Raw genomic sequence first — 22,909 nt, forward strand, 5'->3', positions numbered from 1 at the left:
TAGCAGTACTAGTGGGATTTATAATAAAATACTCTTGGGAATGTCATACAATTCATAGAAGAGACTCAGACTCAAGTTCTGTTTTGTTTTTTTTTAAATTTTGGGCCCCCGAATGCTAATAGCAGAGGACTACTATTGCCTATCCAATTAGCCACAGGATTTAGTTAAGGTATATCTAAAGGGTCTATTACTGCAAAGGGTGGGGTGGCGGGGGAAGAAGATTCCTTGAACACTTTCTTTGTACTCTGTGCTATTTTAGGAATTATACTATACGACCTCATTTAGTTTTCAACAACTTTAGGAATTATCTCTTTTACATAGATAAGAAAATTGTCTCAGAAACATAAAACTCTCCAAAGGTCACAGTTCCTAGAAGAAACAGAATTTATATGCAGGTAATGACTCAAAAACCCATGTTCTTTCCACTGTAGCTTGTTTCTTTAAAAGTTTCTCTCTCAGGGAAAATACCACAGAATCTACTGCCTGGCTTAGTATCTTCATCAGAATCTGGAACTAATTTTCTAACAAATTGGCATGTAGTAGGCTGAGCAGCATGCCCACAAGCACAGTTGTGTCCAATAAGACCGGGTGAAGAACACGCCAGAGGAGAAATAAAACCCCAGCGTGGCCAGAGAGGTGTAGCCTCTTTGATGAGTCACGGTCAGAGGCACAGCCAAATTTGGCCTCTCTTCTTTCTGAGCCAGAATAAGCTCTGCATTTGCCAGCTCTGTTGTTGGTGTCTTCTTTGTTTCCCGGAAGGCAGGGATATATGAAAACACCAACTTTGTTAAAGGAGTAATTCTTTTAAAAAGGTAGTGTGGAGTAGAAAGCACACCCCACTAGGATGCTAGAGATCCAGGTTCTACCCAAGAGAATGGGAAACAGTTTCACACCTAGTCTGGCTTGTTGAGCTGAGAAAGATTGTTAAGTCAGGGTCAAGCTCATCAGGCAAGAGTGCTGGGCGTGCATGACTGCAGGGCAGGGAAAGGTGGTACATACCACATATCTACCATTCTTTTTCTAGTCCTTCCTCCTTCCTCCTATCTATTAACTTGATGACTTCTGGCACTGATTCAGCATCTTAAGGCCTTTGTAAAATGGGGACAATGGCAACTTCTTCATCTACAGGGAGAGCAGCTAGGCCAGCTGATCTCTTCAGGTCTGTTTCAGCTGTGAGGTTTAAGATTCCATTTTCCAGCATAAACCTTAGCACTGGATGGGCTTTAATGGGGTTAGTCACTGGTGGCTTTAAAAATGATATGACTTTTAAAAGGGCAATTGCAATTTTAAAATGATTCTGGTTTAAGTCAAAGAGATGAACAATATATCAATTCTTTCTTCATATCAGAAGAACACTGAGGAAGTCTATGAAATGGCTAAATTAATTATAGCCTGGGTTCACTAGCACAAAGAAAATTATTTAGGAATATATAGAAAGGTAGGGGGGTATTCTAAATATCTATGCAGATTTTGAGTCTTATGGAAATAACATTGTGAGAAAATAAAAACCTCATTACAGCCTTGTCTTGAGAAGAAACAGAGATGATGTTTCCTTTGTGTGAAATGTTCAATGAAGAACACTTCTCACTGCTTTCAATACCCATGCTCCATGCAATCAATACAAAATAGGCTCAGAATTGCTTATTACAGGTCTATGGCTTACCTGGGATCACAGAGAAATTTGGTTTTCTCTCCTTCTTCTCTCCAGATAAGCCATTCTCGAAAAGAAGGATGTACAAACATACGAGTCATGTCTCTGCGCTTGATTAGGAACATGGAGAGGTTCTCCATTCTCTGCTGAAAATCCTCCCATTCTAGGGTGCCTTCAATGCTACCAGCATTGATGGCCTGGAAGATATGTTCATCAGTGAGTGGGTGCAGAGAGGCCACTGCCACATTCAGGAGAGGCATCACCCGGTCAAAGGAAGACTGGGTTGGGAACTTCATATTGCACTGGAGTAAATAAACCTCAGAGAGCGAAACAGGAACTACTTTGTAGCTAGAGCTCTTTAACACTAGATAGCCTTTCTCTATGAGGTCAAATGTGAGTTTCAGGTATAGATAGGACCCTTGACTGAGGGTCTTGAGGTGAGAACTGAGTTTGCCAAATGTAGTATTGTCCATTTTGCCATTAAGTGAAATGTTATTCTGGATCTCTGAGCTGCTGTGTATCCGGTGCAGGATGTAAGCCTGCAGATCCTGGTCTATGGCTTCATTCTCTTCTAGTCGATCCAAAAAAATCCTATGGAAAGGCAGCAGCTTGGTAATTTCCTAAAACAGATGGAGAGAGAGAGAGAGACAGAAAGACCTTCAGTTTCCCCTAACTCTTGTGATACACTCTGAGGTCCACACATTTATTCTAAACTTCCGAGTGGCCAAAGAGGGAAATATGATCAAGTATTAGTATGCATAAGTAAAAACAAATTTGTTGCACAGAGGGGACACAACTTTTCCTAACATTGAGACTTGAGATAATTTTTTATTGGTCTTCACAAAGGGTACTTTAGGAGTGATTTAATAGTCAATATTCTAAATTACACCCCTAACATAAATAGAAAGTGGAGTGCCATATAACTCTTTTGTTACAATCTTAGTGTAAATCATGGCATAACATCCAAGTACAATTCAATAAGAGAAATGCACAAGGACTCAAAGAACACCATATAAAAATGTGCCTTTCTAACCTTCCTAATAAGATGACTACATTTTAGTGAAGACTTTTTGGAGATGCTTAGCCTAAAGGAATACTTCTAATATGCTTGGTACCTTGGTGATCTGCTTGGAAATTATACTGGGGAAAGGTGATAGGGCTTTGTGGTTACTTATGCTCTGGATGCCATCTTATCTGCACACAGACTTTGGTCCTGCAAGTATCCTCTTTCTTCTGCATCAATTTTTTCTTCTTTACTGGATCACACAGACGAATGGCACCACAATCCCTCCCCCCAGCTACTATCCTAAAACTCTGTCCCCATTTTTAGCAAAACTTCACAGAAGAGTTTTCTCTACTTCTCTCTCTTGTTCCTCCTTCCCATTCTGTCCTCTCTTTGTTGCAATCAGATTCAACACCGCATCATTTCACTGAAATGATTCTTGTCAAGGTTTTATGTAATCTTCACCTTGCCTGGATGAGGCCTAACCTGTGTTTCCGGCTTAGTCCTCTCCCCTGAGCTCTCATTGTATACGTTGGTCTACTCGACATTTACATTGGAATGTTGTATAGACAAACTTCACATGACTAAATCAGAACTAATGAATTTTGCCCCCTGCCACAAAACCTTCCCATGTCAATGAACCGCATTACCACCAACCCCACCACCAAATTATAGGCCTCTATGATCTTTCTCTTTTCCTCATACTGGTATTTACCCAATTGTGCACCAAAATCCCATGTTTTGCTTTTGAATCTTCTCTCCTGACCACCCCACATTCAGCCCATCATTAAGTCCTTTTGATTCTCCTTCATAGTATAGTCCAAATACGACCACTTCACAGGGTCCCTACCATGACCACTCTAGTCTAAGCCTTTCCCCTATACTGCTCCTATTCTCGATCCCCTACCTTTTATTATCTTTGTGGCCAGCAGCCAAAGAAATCTTTTAAAAAGGTAAATCAGATCTCATTATTTTGCCAGGCTCCTGGGAGAGGGCTTTCCCATGGCCCTATCTAAAATAACTATAATTCCCATTTATCTGTTTATCCTATTTTATTTGTCTTCAGAACACCAATACTACCTAAAATTTTAATATATGTTTAATTTTTCACTTAGTTTTTGTTTGTGTTCCTCACTGGAATATAAGCTTTATGAGGGCAGGGATATAGTTTGTCTTGTTTACTGCTCTATCTTCAGCTCCTAGAAAGTGCCTGACACACTTGAAGTACTTCAGAAATGTCTGTGGAAATAATGAATTATCAAATATGAGGGTTCTTTTTTTTTAAAGACCTGTGAATTATTTCACTGTCAGAGCTGAATGAAAATAAGAAAATTCTTTGTCAAAGTGAATGAAGTATCTGGGAAGTTATACAGGTCTTGATTTATGAGGACACTGAAATTTTGACTTTGTAGATTAATATGTATAGTAGTACATATTTTTTCCTGTCCTTTGGCACAGCTGAAAAGTTAAAGTCATCTGCTCATCAAGTCATACTTAAAATGTCTTTTGACTCTGCACATGGCATTATGTAAAAATACAAATGAGGATAACATCTCCTAAGCATACATTTAGTAAAACTAGTCAGAGATTGTGTTCCTGGAAGTTTCTTTTTTTCATCCTTCATTTTTAACAATCAAGTTACTGACCAGTAACAGTAGATTACATAATTTTTAGTTGTAAAGATGCATTTACATTGATTCATCCACATTCTTTAATTTAAATTACTTTGAGATTAACAACAAACATCTGCAAGGTGGTGGCCAGCATTATAAGTATAGTTTCTGATTGAAGAAGGCAGCAAAGCTAATTGGGCAACATGCAGAAATACTACTAAGTCCCTGGGAATGGGGAAAAAGAAGGAGAAACTGTTTTCTGTACACTATTAATTATTACAAGTGGGTTGTATCGAAATAGTGGGATAGGTGTGTAATATGTGAGACTTTGATGTTCAACAAACAAGGCAATGGTTAGGCAAAAAAAGGTTGTGAAACTGTTCCAAACCAAGTATGAATATGTAAGGAATAGGGTATACCAACTCAACTACAACGAGAACAAGGTTTTATGTAACCTTGTGAGAGATTAGGTGAAGTTATTTATCCTTAGCCCATATGTCTTTGCAGGCTCAGTCCCACATTTCTAGTCCTTCTTCTAGGCCATTAAGTGATCAGTGAGTGAGGATGGAAGGTAAAAAAGATAAAAAAAAAAATCTTATCTCCCAGTTGTAGTACATTTCATCTAAAGCCTTAATGCTGCCAATATTTCTTAGAGGACGGCATACACCGTCCTGTTATAGAAAAGTTGTCTGAGTTGAAGCAGAGGCGGGAAGGAGAAAATCTGACTCTAAATGGCAGACAGAACTGGGTTTTACATGGCATTACATGATAAAAAAAAAAAAAAAGTAAAACAAAACTCAAACAGCAAATTAGAGTGTTAGGGATGTAATTTGCATTGCTGTGCTCAGGACAAAGTCTAGAAAAATGGACCTTCTTTTCATTTGATTTTGAGGGACACTTTATCAAAACTTATCCAGAGCAATGGGAATGGGAATCTGAACTAAGAGAGTCATACACAGAGACTGGACTGAGATCATCTGATCTCTCACTCCCAAAATATACTCTTTGGGAATTATTCTTGCTAGTGCTCTAGGACATGGTAGAGGTTTAAAAAAACTCATCACTAAGGAACAAGGATCTAGAACTTTTTCTGTTTAAGTACTCTCCAAGAGAAATAATATATGGTCCCAAAGCAAACAAACACATACCTGTAAACTGGTCCTAACTGTTACAATTAGTTTGAGCCAAGAAGGAAATTTTCCAATCATTTTACTCAGAAATGAAACAATTGTGTCCCCATAATCCGGTTTGTGAAATTCTGCTTCATTTAATCCATCAATTAGGATGATGAAATCTTCATCTGGGATTTTTCTCTCTGAGACAGAAAAAAACAGATTACTTAATAATTACCAAGTGGATAACTGAGTTCTTTTTGGGTCTTTGATCACGTATCTGTTTGGGGAAAAAAAAAAATTAGAAAAGATCTCTTATGTGTTTACTAAATGCTCAGGGTACATAATTTATTATAAAGACAAAGAATAATTCATCTAGTGAATTCATTTTGTTTTTACCAGGGCTGAAAGTTTTGTTACATCTGTAATGTATGAAGTGTATGTATCATCATCATCTCCCCCATGTTATCATTTGTGAGACAGCCTGACCATGACATTTGTGAAAATCTGCACATGGAAATTCATTTTTCTCCCATACTTGAAAATGCTGAAAACAATGTGTTGGTTTTTTCTATCTGATAGCATTTAAGAGAACAGAGTCACATGTTCCTTTGGGAACCACCCTCCCACCGGCGCCCCCACGAAAAAGGTTTAATGTGAAGTCCAAAACAGTATATATGACTTGATGTGAATGTGTAGTGGGAAGGAAGGGTGTGGAACAGAGAAAAGGAATCCCAGCCAACAGAGAGATCTCAACTAGGCAGGTTGGATCCCAAGATCTTACAGAACTAGCAGCTTCCTAGACTATACCTAATGCAGCTTCAATGGGACCAGACACTTGTGTGATCTTCCCAGGAGGAAGGAGTCAATGGGAAAGACAAATGCCTGCCAGTTTTGTGTTTAGTTCCCTCCTGAACTCTATACTCTACTCTCCTAACTTGATAAAATCCGTTGATCTTTAGGGCGAAGCTGTAGAAAAGGGCTTGGTGGGTTTTCAGGCTTCCACTCTCGTTAAATGCTTAGTGATTCTTGAACCACAGTGAACAAATCAGAGATTTAAAAAACCTTAGGTTGAATGCACACGTTAGTACAAATGAATTTTAAGTAAGAAGTAAAAATCACTACATTTGACCCTAAACAACATGGCTTTGAATTGCACGGGTCCACCTACATGTGGATTTTTTTAGAGAAATACAGTACAGTACTGTAAATGTATTTTCTTGTATGATTTTCTGAGTAACTTTTTTCTCTAGCTTACTTTATTGTAAGAATACATTACATAATACATACACCATACAGAATATGTGTTAATTGACTATGTTATCGGTAAGGCTTCAGGTAAAAAATGGGCTATTAAAAGTTAAATTTTGGGGGAGTCACAAGTTGTATGCAGATTTTTGTCTCTGTAGGTGTCGGTGCCCCTAACCTCTGGGTTGTTTAAGGATCAAGTGTGGTTAGTATGACTTGACAGGTTCTTAAGGGAGGAAAGCAGGGGGAAGAAAAAAGTCACTGAATACCTGAAATGGAACACAGGTTACATCTGAGGAGGAAAAGAGTAAGTTGGGGACAAAAGGAAAAGTCTGTGGACTTCTGTACAAGATTGGCTCTTTTAAAAGAGTCAAGACCCGGGGCGCCTGGGTGGCTCAGTTCGTTAAGCGACTGCCTTTGGCTCAGGTCATGATCCTGGAGTCCCAGGATCGAGTTCCGCATCGGGCTCCCTGCTCGGCAGGGAGTCTGCTTCTCCCTCTGACCCTCCTCCCTGTGATGCTGTCTCTCATTCTCTCTCTCTCAAATAAATAAATAAAATCTTAAAAAAAAAAAAAAGAGTCAAGACCCATCAAAAATACATATTTTGGTTTTCTATTTGAAAATATGCAGATTTTTTTCATGATTAATAAAACTTACTATTTTCCCCCCAAAGTACAAGCTTTATATTTATAGCAACTTAATTTCAATATTGTAAGGACTATAAGTCAGTTCTCAAATTATTAAGAGTTTTAACTATTACTTTCAACTGGTGACTTCCTGAAATGAACTATGGATTCCAGCTCTATTGACAATGATTACTAATGAAATGACATCTTTGATGACATAGTACTAAGAAAAAAATATTATTCCTAAGAATAGGGAAGTCCAAAGAATTAGGGAAGAGAAAAAAGTTGTTTGGAACTAATGGACTGACCCACAAAAGTGGGGGCACCATCACCTTGCCCCACCAAGTGGTGTGCTGAAGCCATCCTGTACTGGTCCAGGAGAACCCACTGCAGTATTTTTAAAAGCTGGTTGTTAAGCAGCCTGGTAGCCTGAAATTAGCCGAGGCGAGAATATTTATTTACACAGTGGAAATGAGCAAATACTACAAGCTCTCCTTCTCCAGCTGGCTGTTAAAATTTTATCAACACACCACTGCCTGCCCAACTTCAATTATACCTCCCTTAACTTCACCCAGACTCCTTCATCAGAAAGCCAGGATCTTCCAGTGGAGAAAAAGTCTGGTGATAATGCATCTGCTGGGATTTTCTTTGGGAAAAACATTTCAAACACATTCTTAAGCATAAAGATCAAGAACATGCTCTAAATTGTTATCTAGACATTTTAATGAATGAAATAATTCCATTGCTGATAAAATCAAATTTTCATTTACATAAATTCCTAGTAGATTATATTATTCTTGCCAAGAGTAAAGCAGACAATATATCATTTCTTTTTTTAAAAAAAGGAAATATGTCCCACTTAAGATAATTATATTGTTCTCAATCTTGGCTATTTTTTCCTTTTTTTGGAGATTTGCTTCCTTGAAGAAGTTACTTAGAAGTCACCTATTAATATAGGTGATATGAAGGAAGTATCAAAAATATTTCATCTGTTGTTGGCGGGGATGCGGAGAAAGGGGAACCCTCCTACACTGCTGGTGGGAATGCAAACTGGTGTAGCCACTCTGGAAAACAGTATGGAGGTTCCTCAAAAAGTTGAAAATAGAGCTACCATACAATCCAGCAACTGCACTACTGGGTATTTACCCCAAAGAGACAAATGTAGGGATCCGAACGGGTACGTGCACTCCGATGTTTACAGCAGCAATGTCCACAATAGCCAAACTGTGGAAAGAGCCAAGATGTCCATCGACAGATGAATGGATAAAGAAGATGTGGTATATATATATATACAATGGAATATTATGTAGCCATCAAAAACCCCGAAATCTTGCCATTTGCAACAACGTGGATAGAACTGGAGGGTGTTATGCTGAGCGAAACAAGTCAATCAGAGAAAGACATGTATCATATGACCTCACTGATATGAGGAATTCTTTATCTCAGGAAACAAACTGAGGATTGCTGGAGTGGTGGGGGGTGGGAGGGATGGGGTGGCTGGGGATAGACATTGAGGAGGGTATGTGGTATGGTGAGCGCTGTGAATTGTGCAAGACTGTTGAATCACAGATCTATACCTCTGAAACAAATAATATATTATATGTTAAAAAAAGAAGAAGAAGATAGCAGGGGGGGAAGAATGAAGGGGGGTAAATCGGAGGGGGAGATGAACCATGAAAGACAATGGACTCTGAAAAACAAACTGAGGGTTCTAGAGGGGAGGGGGGTGGGGGGATGGGTTAGCCTGGTGATGGGTATTAAAGAGGGCACGTTCTGCATGGAGCAATGGGTATTATATGCAAACAATGAATCATGGAACACTACATAAAAAACTAATGATGTGATGTATGGTGATTAACATAACATAATAATAAAAAATATTTCATCTGTTAAGAAATAAGGACATCATGTTTATCTAAGATTACCTTTTTTAGGATTCAGAAAAATAAATGTAAAGGATTTCCAAATGGTACTAATATTGTAAAACAACGAGAAGTATTCCTAAAAAATTTCCTTTTCCTTTGCTAAATGGTAAGATATCTGTTATAAATTTAAGAGATGAGGCCTTAATGATCTTTAGATTTCACCTCTCAAATGCAACTAGCCTTACAAGAATGCTTCTGCATGTTCATTTCCAAATTTCTGCAGGTTAAATACATACTCTATCATCAGTAGCTTTAAAAGATTTTACAGACAAATGAAAATTAAAAAAAAACTGGGGACCAACAAAGGATTGCTACTTCTTATTTATTATTTTTTTTAAAGGAGGCTTTATACCCAACGTGGGGCTTGAACTCACAACCCCAAGGATCATGAGTCACATGCTCTGCTGCCATGCGCCCTGCCATGTAAGAACATTTAAAGTGCCACTACCATCTACTGTCACCATTAGTTCATAGAATAAAAATATTTTAATATTAAAAAAAAACAGGAAAGACAACAAATTCTAGGCTGTTTCTCTTTTCTTATTTTGTAATGGGACTAAGGAAAACTTCAGATGGACTGGTGCTTAGGAGCCATTGTTCTAGCTGACAAGTCCCTGGAAAAGTTTCTAAGCCCTCTAACCTTTGTTTTTATTCCCTTGTAAAACTGTATTCACCAGGGATTCCCTACTGCCCTCGCTTATATGTACACTTAAATGCTGGAACTGACTTGCTTATTAGCAGCCCCATTCTGACACTCTGCCCCTGAGAGAAATAAGAATTACAGAGACTGCAAGAGAAGAGATGGTAGCTAGTACCATAGTCAGAACTAAATCCTACTGCATGGGATTTTACTAGTATACTGTATAAGAACTATCAAAAGTGAAAAAAAAAAAAAAAAGAATTATCAAAAGTGAAAGCAAGGCTCATATCAGACAACATTTTGTTCAGAAAAGCTGTACATGTGAATTATCTTCCTTTTATTTGTGGTAACAAATTAGTATCTCCTTTCATTGCATATCGATGGCTGAAGCAAAAGCTCACCAGGAAACGTCAAAACTTTTTCATTTGTTTTGTATGTATGTGTTTTATTATTTAAAAAAAAATTTTTTTCGAGCGAGAGCATGCACATGCACACACAGAGTAGGGCAGAGGGAGAGAGAATCTTAAGATGGCTCCACGCCCAGTGTGCAGAGCCCGATGCAGGGCTCGATTTTATGATCCTGATATCATGACCTGAGCCGAAATCAGGAGTCGGATGCTGAAACAACTGAGCCACCAGGCATCCCTGTATATGTTTTAGCCATCACACTTGTAGAACCTTTAAGTATTTTGAAAATATAGACTTTCATTTTTTAAAAAAAGATTTTATTTATTTGAGAGTTAGCAAGTGAGAGAGAGAGAGAGAAAGAGAGAAAGAGCACGAGCAGGGGGAGAGGGAGAAGCAGACTCCCCACTGAGCAAGGAACCCAATGCAGGCTCAATCCCAGGACCCTGGGATCACGACCTGAGCTGAAGGCAGACACTTAACGACTAAGCCACCTAGGCACCCTATGACTTTCATTTTTTAAAAGAAAAATGTACAATTTGCAATCTAGCTTCTGTATCTAAACTGAAAATGTTTTCCACTGAACTTTCCTGGAAAGAAAGCTTCAGCTACTTTTAAAAATTCTCTTATCTTAAAAATTATTGCAATAAAATTTATTTAGTTAATTGTGAAGATCTTAACTGTACACTTTGATCAGTTTTGACAAATATGTATATATACTCATGTAACTAACATCCCAATCAAAATATAAAACATTTCCATCATTCCAGAAAGTTCTCTTAGATTCCCTCCCAATCGTCAATAGGCAATCACTCTTCTATCACCATAGACTATTTACATTTGCTTCTTTTGCTTAACATCATTTTGAGATTCATCTACTTTGTTGAGCATATTATTAGTTTATTTCTTTTTAATATTATGAAGTATTCCATTGAGTGAATATACTACAATTTGTTTATCCATTCTTCTGTTGATGGACATTTGGGTTCTATCCAGTTTTTAACTACTATGGATAAAGCTGCTATGAACATTCTTGTACAAGTCTTTTTGTAGACATATGTTTTCATTTCTTTTGGGTAAATACATAGGCATAGAATTTCTTGGTCATAAAGGAGATTTATATTTTAACTTTATAAGGAACTGCCAAATAGTTTCCAAAGTAGTTGTACCACTTTATACTCCCACAGCAATGTGTGAGAGCTCCAGTTGCTTATCACTGTCACTGACATTTGATGTTCGACCTAAAAAATTTTAACTATTCTAGTGGGAGTAAATTGGTGTCTCATTTTGATTTTAATTTGCATTTTCCTGATGACTAATAATGTTAAACACTTTTTCATGTGCTTGTAGGCACACTTGTGTGTCTTCTTTTGTGAAGTGTCTTAATCTTCTGTCCATTAGGATTATGTTGAATCTACAGACGAGTTTGGGGAAAAATTCTAATCTACAAACATGGTGTATTTTTTCCATTTACTAAGTTTTTAAATTTCACTCTGCAATGTTTTGTAGCTTTCACTGTGGAGGTCTTATACATCTTTCGTCAAATTTTTTTCTTAAGTATTTTGATGCTACATAAAATATTGTTTGTTCCAGTTATCTACTGCTGGATCAGACAGGTAGGGGTTAAATGGCTGTGCTGAAATCATCTGGAACAAAAACTCCAATGTCAAGGCAGTCAACTGGAACACTTACGTTGGTTTGTACTTCTTTACTTTTTATGTGACAATGCAATCCTCCAAAAGCAAGTGTTTCAGTGAACAAGATGGAAACTGCATGGACATTTATGACCTAGCCTCAAGATGTCACATACCATCACTGTATAGTAGTCTACTGGTTGAAGCAGTCACAAGCCTACTAAGATTCAAGAGGAGGAGACAGAGACCCCCAACTCTGGGTAGGAGGAATGTCAAAGACTTTACAGCCATCTTTTAAAACTGCCACACTACTGGGGCACCTGGCTGGCTCAGCTGGAGGAGTGTGTGACTCTTGATCTCAGGGTTGTGAGTTCAAAGCCCACGTTGGGTATAGAGATTACTTAAATAAACAAAAAAACTTAAAAAAAAAAAACCTGCCACACTACTTTTTAAGTTTCAGTTTTTAATTGTTTTCTGCCAGTATAAAAATACAATAGATCTATGCATTTTGGCCTTATAGCCTGGAGTTCTATATTTATAGTTCTAGTAGGGTTTTTTCTTTTGTAGATTCCTGAGAGTGTTTCAGGTACATAATCTACAAATAAAGACAGTTTTATTTCTTCCTTTTCAATCTTTACTATTTGCTTGTTTGCTTTCTTCTTGTGGTAGCTTGGACTACCAGTGGAATGTTGAATATTTAATATAAGTGGTGTGAGTGAGGGAACATTCTTGTCTTATTCCTGATATTAGGGGGAAAATATTTAACATTTCATTGTTAGCTGTGTGTTTTTTGGAGTTTTCCTTTATTAGACTAAGTTTTCTTCTATTCCTAGTTTGCAGAAAGTTTTTATTGTTTTTTTTTTTTTAAAGATTTTATTTATTTATTTGACAGAGAGACACAGCGAGAGAGGGAACACAAGCAGGGGGAGTGGGAGAGGGAGAAGCAGGCTCCCCGCAGAGCAGGGAGCCCGATGTGGGGCTCGATCCCAGGACCCTGGGATCATGACCTGAGCCGAAGGCAGATGCTTAACGACTGAGCCACCCAGGCGCCCCAGAAAGTTTTTATTGTTAATTGCAATATTTGGTCAAATGCTTTACTGCATTTATTGAGAAGATTATGTATGCAAAATTTTACATAAATATATATTTATATAAAGACATACAGATTTTCTCATTTATTCTGTTAATATGATAAATTACCCTGATAAACTTTCAAATGCCCTTCAACAGATGAATGGATAAAGAAGATGTGGTCCGAATATACAATGGAATATTAGCCAGCCATCAAAAAGGATGAATACCCAACTTTTGGGACTGGAGGAGATTATGCTAAGTGAAATAAGTCAAGCAGAGAAAGTCAATTATCATATGGTTTCACTTATTTGCGGAACATAAGGAATAGCACGGAGGACATTAGGAGAAGGAAGGGAAAAATGAAGGGGGGGAAATTAGAGGGGGAGACGAACCATGAGAGACTATGGACTCTGAGAAACTGAGGGATTTAGAGGGGAGGGGGTTGGGGGAATGGGCTAGCCCGGTGATGGGTATTAAGGAGGTAACGGTAACGCACTGCATGGAGCACTGGCTGTTATACGAAAACAATGAATCATGGATCACTACATCAAAAACTAATGATGTATTTTATGGTGACTAATATAACATAACATAATAAAAATAAAATAAAATAAAATAAAATAAATAAACTAACACTGCATTCCTGATCGAGTAGGACTAATTGATTTGCTCTTAGTTTTTTCAGGATTTTGCTATTATGGTCATGAGGAATACTGATCTGTAATTTTCTTTTCTTACGAGATCCTTACCATATTTTGTTTTCAGTGTAACACTTGTCTAATAAAACAAGTTGAGAAATGTTCCCTTCTCCTCTAGTTTTCTGAAGACATATGTGTATGATTGATATTATTTCTTCATCTTTTTAATTTTATTGTTTTTGCAGAAATATTTCTTCTTTAAATGTTGAAAACAATTCATCAGTGAAACCATCTCAGCCTAGAGTTTTTTGGTTGAAGATTTTTTTTTCCCTTTTAAATTACAAATTAAATTAAATAGGTAAGGGCTATTCAGATTTTCTATTTCTCCTTGAGTCACTTTTGGTAAGCTGTAATTTTTGGAGAATTTGTCCAGTTTATGTTGTTGAATTTATGTTATAAAGATGCTTGTAATAATCCCTTATTTTTTCTTTTTTTTTTTTAAAGATTTTATTTATTTATTTGACAGAGAGATAGAGAGAGCACAAGTAGGCAGAGTGGCAGGCAGAGGGAGAGGGAGAAGCAGGCTCTCCGCTGAGCAGGGAGCCAGACGCAGGGCTCGATCCCAGGACCCCAAGATCATGACCCAAGCCGAAGGCAGCTGCCTAACCAACTGAGCCACCCAGGCGCCCCTCCCTTATTTTTCTTTTAACGTGTATAGGAACTATAGTGCCATCTCCCTTTTATATCTGATGTTAATTTGAGTTTTTTTCTCATTTTCTTGATCAGTCTTGCTAGGGGTTTATTCATTTTAAATATTAATTTTTTTTCTATTTATTGATGTCTGTTCTTGATTTTACTCTTCTTTCTGCTTACTCTGGGTTTATTTTCCTCATTTTTTTTCTAGTTTATTACGTCAGAAACTTAGACATTGATTTTACACTATTCATTTTGAGATACTTTATCTTTCTCTGTGATTTCTTGTCTCATTGGTTATTTAGAAGTATGTTGTTAAATTTCTAAATATTTGGGGATTTTATTTGTATCGATTTCTCATTTAGTTCCATTATCCCAGATAACATTTTCTATAAGATTTTAATATTTTGAAACCTTCAGACTTGGTTTTATGGCCCAGAGTATGGTCCTTGTGTACTTGAGAAGAATATATATTCTGCAGTTATTGGGTAGCAGTCTATAAATTGTGAGTGGATCAAGTTGGCTGACAGTGTCATTGAAATCTACACACTTGGTTTTTATCTGCTTGTTCTAATACTTATTGAGAGGTGTTAAAATCTCCAGCTATGATTATTTGCCTATTTATCTCTTTAGTTCTATAAGTTTTTGACTCATGTATTTTTTTCACTTAAAAAACTTTATTTTGAAATTTTTCATTCTTTTAAAAAATATGTAGTAGTGAAGTACGGTTGATATACAATGTTGTATTTGTTTCAGGTGTACAACATAGTGATTTGACAATGATTCATGTAATTTGAGCCTCTGTTACTAGGTATATACACACTTAGGATTATTTTATCTTCCCAGAAATTGGTCTCCTTTTATGTTTATCAAATGGCCCTCTGGTAACATTTCTGGTCTTGAAGTCTGCTCTACCTCACATTAATATACCCACTCCAGCTTTCTTATGCCACATGGTTACATGGTATATATTTTTCTTTCTTTCTTTTTTTCCCATGGTATATATTTTTCTATCCTTTCACTTTCAATCTGTGTCTTTGTATTCACATAACCCTTTTGTAGATAGCATACTGTTGGGTCTCACTTTTTATTTGATCTGGTAGTTTCTGCCTTTTTTAAAAAGAAATGCTCAGTCCATTTAAAATAATGTAATTATTGATATGACTGACTTTAGGTATAGCATTTTGCTTTTCAAAAAAATTTAATTTGATTTGTGTTTTTGGTTCAGTTCTACAGCACAATGATTCGATATTTGTATAGTACACTGTGAAATGAAAACCACATGTCTAGTTAACATCTATCACCTTACAAAATTATAAACTTTCTTTTCTTGTGATGAGAACTTTTAAGACCTACTCTCTTAGCAAGTTTCAAATATGCAATACAGTATTATTAACTATAGTCACCATGCTGTATATTTCCATGACTTACAAATTTTATAACTGGAAGTTTTTATCTTTTGACCCCTTTCTTCCATTTCTCCCATACCCCACCTCCCACCTCTTGCAACCATCAACGTGTTCTCTGTATCTATGAGATTGGTTTTTGTTTTGTTTTTAGTTTTTTTTAGATTCCACATACAAGTGAGATCATACAGTATTTTTCTTTCTCTGCTTAACTTACTGCTTCTTTTTTTAGCAGCCTAACACAACATCCATTTTATTTTCTTATATTGCTTTTTTTTTAAATTTTAATTAAAATTTTTTTAAAATTGGAGTATAGTTGACACACAATGTTACATTAGTTTCAGGTTTATGACATAGTCCAACTTCTCTATACATTATGTATGCTTACCACCAGTGTAGCTACCATCTGTCACCATATAACACTTTTATGATATCACTTACTATAGTCTCTAAGCTGTGCCTTTTATCCCCACTTGTTCCATTTAAAAAAAAAATATTGTTTTTCTTTCCTGCCTTCTTATTGGTTGATAAAATAATTTTTTAGTATTTCATTTATTTTATAAATTGTGTTTTCAGCTATTGCTCATGATGGGGATTTTGTTTTAAAAGTAAGAACATGGGGGGCGCCTGGGTGGCTCAGTCGTTAAGCATCTGCCTTCGGCTCAGGTCATGATCCCAGGGTCCTGGGATCGAGCCCCAAGTCAGGCTCCCTGCTCAGCAGGAAGCCTGCTTCTCCCTCTCCCACTCCCCCTGTTTGTGTTCCTGCACTCGCTGTCTCTCTCTCTGTCAAATAAATAAATAAAATCTTTAGAAAAAATAAAAAATAAAAAAAACAAAAGAACATGGGGATCAGGTGGAATAATTAAATTCACTTAGAATAATATTTACCAATAAGGATATCTAAAGCTGCTTATGGGGACCTACATGAGCAGCAGACGTATCTAGAAGCAAAACTGAAACACGTGAGTCATGGCTGAAAATCTAGAGCTGGATCTGCAAGCATTTGGATATTCTCCTTGAATAAGTCGTAAGATGTAAATCCTCATATCACTGTCCTTCTTTCAAGGCACTCAGTATGTGAGCAATTTCAATGTTCACTTATTTGTTCAAACTTCATTTCCTGAAATGTGTTCAAGGTGGGGTAACCAATACGAAGGATAAAAGATGAAGGAGAAAAGGTTCCTAACTTCAGTAGCATACAATATAGTCAAAAGGATAGGATAGGTACAGAAATAACTAATTCTTATAAAGCACATAGTATCTGTAGTATCTGACATATAGTTCAATAAATGTTAGTAATAAAATTTTAAATTCTTATCATGCACATAATAATGTGTTCAGTACCCTAAATTAAAAACTGCAAAAAAAAAACCCACCTAATATCAATTTGGAAGAATACTGTATCTTACTAGAGGGTGGCAGGGGGATCAGCAGGCCTTTTATGAATGAGGTGGCATTTAAGCTGGTTATTGAAAGATGGGCAGAAGATTCTAATAGAGATGTAAGCAGAAGGCATAACAAGAAATGGAACAATGAGCAAATGTATGGAGGCAGGAACACGTAAGTGAGTGTTTAAGAGCCAGTGAGTATTTTACATGTAAACACGGGGTTCATACAGGTAAAAGTATATAGTGAGGCTGGAAAGTGGGTTTGGACCCATGCCATCAAGTACCTTATATGCTAGACTAAGAAGCTGGAAGTTAATTCAGTAGCAATAGGAAGTCAAGTTTCTGAACAGGGAAATTAGGTGATGAAAGTGATACTTGATGAAGCTTTATTTGAAAGGAGTACATAAAGTCTACAAGACTGCACGGATTGGGGCAGAGTTTCCCTACTAGGTATGTCAAGAATGGGTCAGAGGTGTGCTTAAACATGAATCTCTTTAGCCCTCAGGGCGCTGGGGGCTTGGCACAGCTGTAGCCTCAAGGCCAGTTATATCTAGCTCTAAGGAGTTGCGATTTTTTAGCTCAGTAGGCTATACAAGTTTTTATAATTTTCTAAGTGTGCTATGATATGAAAGAAGCATTAAACCAAAAACCCAGAGAAGACCAGGAAGGGTAGTAATATAGACATGATGCCATGAGCAACTGAAGGGCCTTTGGGGTAACAATGGCAGGAAGGAATTTGAGACTGATGGATGTGAGAAAACATCACGAAGGCAGAATTAGCAGGATGTAGACTGATCGTACAGAAAATACGCTTTAAAATATCTGTGGAGAAATTCCAAGATTTAAAAAAGTCCAGGGTACGGAGAAGCTAATAGGTAGTAGAGGTACACAGAGGTCATCAGAATTGAGAAGAGAAACTCTGATATCCAAGTAACTAGTATGGAGGTTGAAGTAACTGAAGACGGTGGCCAAGAGAAAGGAAATTATGGTCACTTTTTCTTACTGAGTACCTCCAAAACCTTCAAGAAAGATATAAAAGTCTCTCAGGAATAAACACAATTGCTCAGGAACCTCTTGCTCACTCAAGTCCTCTTCTCTGGCTTCCAGCACGGACTAAACACTGTTAAGAGGATGGGGCAGACATGGGCGAAGGAGGAGATGCTGGCGCATAGGCCACAGCTGACACCAGAATTGCAGAGGAAAGAGGGAGGAAGGGCATAAGCACGAGAGGGAGATGGGTTCCATTTTATTTATTTTTATTTTTGAATATTTTTATTGTTATGTTAATCACCATACATCATTAGTTTTTGATGTAGTGTTCCATGATTCATTGTGTATAACACCTAGTTTTTCCCATTTCTTAAAAATATCTTAAATACCTTTTAAATAGTTTTTAGTGGAAAGCTGAGGTTTAAGACATACACAGAGTTGGGCAGCCATGGATACCATTTTATTTTACCTGACTGTGGAGTAAAAAACAAAACAAAACAAAAACAAAAACAAAAAACCCCAAACACAGTGATGAGGTTTCTAACCATACAAACTCCACAACATGCAGTTGGAGCCATGGTTTTACTGATTTTTTGAATTCTACAGAAAGGACTAGAAGCTCTACTACTTTTAGTACAAGAAAAATGTATTCTATTTGGAAGCGAGAACGAGAATTTTTAGAGAGAAAGAAGGAAAGAAGTAGCAGTTCCTGTAGGAATTTTCATTTTTTTCAAAGTAAAATCTTTTCTCTGTTAACTGTATCCTACGGGACATCAGCTATGGCACATTTGGCTCTGGCAATGTGATAAAAATCATCATTTCTATGGCACACTCTAGGTGAACCTGGGCTCCAAAGCTTCCACCTTTCGCCTTCTGTGCACCCCATCTGTACCTTTGTGGAGATTCTCCAGGGGCTCCAGGACTCCCCTCCGGAAGGAGGCCATGGGGTCTTGAACACAGGACCGAAGGCTCAGCATGCTCTGTAAGTGAGGCTCCCGAAGAAGCTGCTCCCGATAGGCCGTCAGCTGAGGTGAGCGGCAGAGCAGGGCAGCAACATTGTGGACAAATTCTGGGACCAGGCAGGTGTAGGCATTATCTGCTTGGCAATAGTGATAGGCAACCACCTACAACAGAAAGATGAGAATGCGAACAGGTTTACCAGGAGCAAGAACAATAGCCATGGTTACTGTATGATCATTCTCTAACATTGTCTTCCGTCTCCCCATTCCTCAACTTCTTCAAGTAAAAACAAAAGCTGCTATCTCAGAAACTGCCTGATCTAAGATCAGAAATTTGATACACTATTTCTATCGTATACACATATCATAATTCACAATTAAAATTTATAAATGCAAATTGAGTTTTGGATTATAAGATTCCTTTGCAGAATTTGGGTTTTAGATTATAAGAAAAAGGAAACAAGCCTGAGAATAAAGATTTACATTTATCTCTCTAATATTTATTCAGCATGGAACAGTACAGGAAAAAGTCCAATCTTGTAATAAAAGCATTAGGAATAAAATGATCCCAGAAAAACCTTGTTAATCTCAATAAACACATATACTTACTAACTCCTTACTTTTAAAAATTAATGTTGTTGTAAATAGCTTTATAAAAAATAATTCAGATTTAAGAATTATCATTAGTATTTTCTAGCACCCAGACACAACCAGAATTAGATGACAGGAAAAAGGAAACGACTGAGATTTTTGTTAGCTGCAGGTCTTAAATTCAAAGAACTTGGAAAATGTGTGAGTCTTAATACCATCCATCCATCTGGGCTGTCTGGCTGGAACCTGGTTTTAACCTCTGGGTTTTTTGTTTGTTTGTTTGAATTTGCACAGAGCTCATTCCATACCTTCTGGTTGTTCTCTTTGCCTCAAGGGTAAGTGCAGAGGGTGATTTTAATCTACAGCACTCTGCTGGCTCAGTACTCATGAAAGTGAAGTGACTGAGGAGATAACATGAAACTGGCAGGGGAGATTCAGCTTGAATGTACGGAAAGTACTTGGCATGGTGCTCAGCACAAAGAAGGTGCACAGTGATGTCAGGTGATGCTGCCATCACCATCATCATCATTGCCTTCCCCTTCTCCTCCTCTTCCTCTCCATCATTATCATCATCGCTTTGTGCCTTTAGGCAGGTGAAAATTACCCTAGGAGTATTCATAGATATACTACTGGGACTCCAGCTCTTCTATCATCTCTCAGAAAACAGTCATCCACTAAAGTGTTCTATTTTGAAAAGACTCCTAATCTATAGGTATGGTCATTCTTGCTCTTTAACAAATACTAGAAATGTCACTTTTTTTTTTTAAACATTTTTTTTTTTAAAAACCTGAAATCCTTCTCATTAAGCACACAGAGAAATTTAATACTGGAAATGTTACTATCCATAGAAAGCTGAGGATAGGAATTGCTTATGAGTGAAGCAATGATATGTGAGCACAATATGGAATTGGAAATGAGAAATTATATCTAAAAAATCTCCACTCTTCTTTAGATAGATTGGCCATTGCTTTATTACCTATCTTGAGCACAATGTAAGGAACCAAAGAGAAAACCTGGCAGCAACTGATCTGTCCTCCCAATGAACAGTGAATGTCAGTGGTTATATCCACATGGATACAAATATCCACTTCATAAAAAGCAAACAGCAAACCTCTGAATCAATATGAACTTTCATCACATTTTACCTTGACTGCTTCCACATGTCAAAGTGAAGCACAGCTGAGCAATCAGCTCTAACTTACCCTTTGCCTAAAGTAATGGGATAGAAGTTTGAAGATAAAAATTCAGCAATTTAGGAAGAGGTTTTTCTTACTGATTTTATTAAAAATTATCTGTGCTAGGGGAGGGGTGTGGGGGGAAAATCATCTGTGCTCTTGGCTGAATGAGGTTTTATCTAACAAAGGACATTGCTAAAGTTACCCCTTCTGTGGCTACCTTTCTTTCTTTTAGTTTAAAATATAAAGTCTTGATCGCTTTGCAGAATTCAGGCAGAAAGACCATTCAACATTTTCACGAAATTTGCACTGTGGCTAAAAATAGGTTATTTACTAGACATTTCAAAGCAGTCATGTAGCATGTGTACATAGAACATGCACACATAGTAACTGACAAACACAGGTGCATTTGTCAAACCTATTTGGTACTTCCTCTAAATTGTCTATTGACATCATCTACAACTTTTCCTACATATACAAATAGGAAACAAGTCTGCTAATGTAGTTTTTTTTTTTCTTCAGTCTCTCATTGTACCAGTGTTCAGTGGTATTAGATTTTTCCCGGCAGCCTTGAGAAAATTATCATGGCCACCTATATTCAGTCACTATCATTCCAACTTCTTGGAAATGAATCAGAATTAGTCTACCTCCAAAATCAGCAGGTAAAACCTTTATCCTTGAATTCTTGTCTACCCCTAAAATCAGCAAGTAGAACCTTTCTCCTTGAATTCTTGTCTCTCATGAGGATTTGTTGAAATTTCATTTTCAACTATGCATAATTTCTCTCCATTTCAAGTTTGTCTTACGTTAAATCCCTAGACTTTTTATTAAAATAATTCTAGCCAAAATATGTCTGATATGGCCAGAATTATATTAATTCTTTGGGAAAGACAGTGAGTAAATTTTATTAATTTATTTTTTAGAGAGGGAGAGGAGGGGAGGGGCAGAGGGAGAGGGAGAATCTTAAACAGGTTCCACACTCAGCACAGAGCCTGACGTGGGGCTTGATCTCATGACCCTGAGATCAGGACCTGAGCCAAAATCAAGAGTAGGACACTTAACTGACTGAGCCACCCAGATACCCTGATAGAAAGTAAATTTTAAATTACTCCTATGAGGGAAGAAAGAAAAAAGCAGGTTTGCAGGCTATATAGACAAAAGAAAAGACTGGAGGTCAGTATAGCTTTGGGTATAAGAAACTTTGATTTGGGGCCCTTGGCTGGCTCAGTCTGTGGAACATGCGACTCGAGCTTGGGGTTGTGGGTTTAAGCCCCACCTTGGGTGTAGAGATTACTTAAAAAAAAAAAATCTTTAAGAAAAATAAAATAAAAATAAAAAACTTTGATTTAGTGCTGTATAGAAGAAATCATAAAATGAAGTATAATCCTCATCAAAGGGCCAAATGACTGAGTGGCAGCCAATCTGTCAGGCTCATGTTAAAAACCCCAGGCCTTCACTCTCCAGACTCTTTTCTACTTCAAATGAATAATCTGTGACAGGATTAAGCTAATCTCACATAAAGAAGAGGACAGCTCTATGTGGAATTCATTTGGAAATAAAAACTTGATTTACATAATGACTGGCATTTGTACCATTTAAATTCTAATGTTGCAAACACCCTCCCTTCAGGTTTGCTCTCATATTCTTATTCCATGTCTCCTTTTCATCACTCCTTGAATTCCCTCATCCCCACCTGACTGACTTCTTGCTCAGCACATTGCTTCCAACACTTTAGTGTGGCTTCTAATATTTCCAGGGACCTGGAGGTTTAGTATGAATAACGACCTTTTCTTGCCTTTCCCTGTCCCTCAACTCTGACTCTAATCTTTACCCTGGGGCTGGAAGCTAAGAATAGCTTCCAGACTTGGGTTTCTGCCTCAGTAATTTTCCAGCTTGTAGATCTTTTTTTTTTTTGGCAGTAGGACTTTTATTTATTTTTTAACTTTTTATTTTGAACTAATTTTAGACTTACAGAGATGTTGCAAAAGTAGTACACAGAGTTTCTGTATATCCCTCACCCAGCTTCTCTTTTTATTAGTATCTTACGTAACCATAGCATAATTATCAAAACTAGGAAATAACACTGGCACAATATATTATTAACTAAAGGCATTATTCAAATTTCACCAGTTTTCCAC

The 22,909-nt window shown here is 37.2% G+C and overlaps 1 protein-coding gene across 1 annotated transcript in view; it reads right to left on the reverse strand.

Annotated features, from left to right (window-relative positions):
* Nucleotides 1-22,909, reverse strand: part of TANC2 (tetratricopeptide repeat, ankyrin repeat and coiled-coil containing 2) — a 362,442-nt gene that overhangs the window by 62,799 nt on the left and 276,734 nt on the right. Inside the window, exons 12-14 of the mRNA XM_035026328.1 lie at nt 18,939-19,170; nt 5,416-5,582; nt 1,664-2,271 (exon numbers count right to left, since the gene is read on the reverse strand). Of these exons, the coding sequence (XP_034882219.1) occupies nt 1,664-2,271; nt 5,416-5,582; nt 18,939-19,170 (1,007 nt within the window). The remainder of the gene's footprint in view (nt 1-1,663; nt 2,272-5,415; nt 5,583-18,938; nt 19,171-22,909) is intronic.

Source organism: Mirounga leonina, unplaced genomic scaffold (assembly GCF_011800145.1).
Source record: "Mirounga leonina isolate KUSES-001 unplaced genomic scaffold, KU_Mleo_1.0 Mir_197, whole genome shotgun sequence".
Lineage (NCBI taxonomy): Eukaryota > Metazoa > Chordata > Mammalia > Carnivora > Phocidae > Mirounga > Mirounga leonina.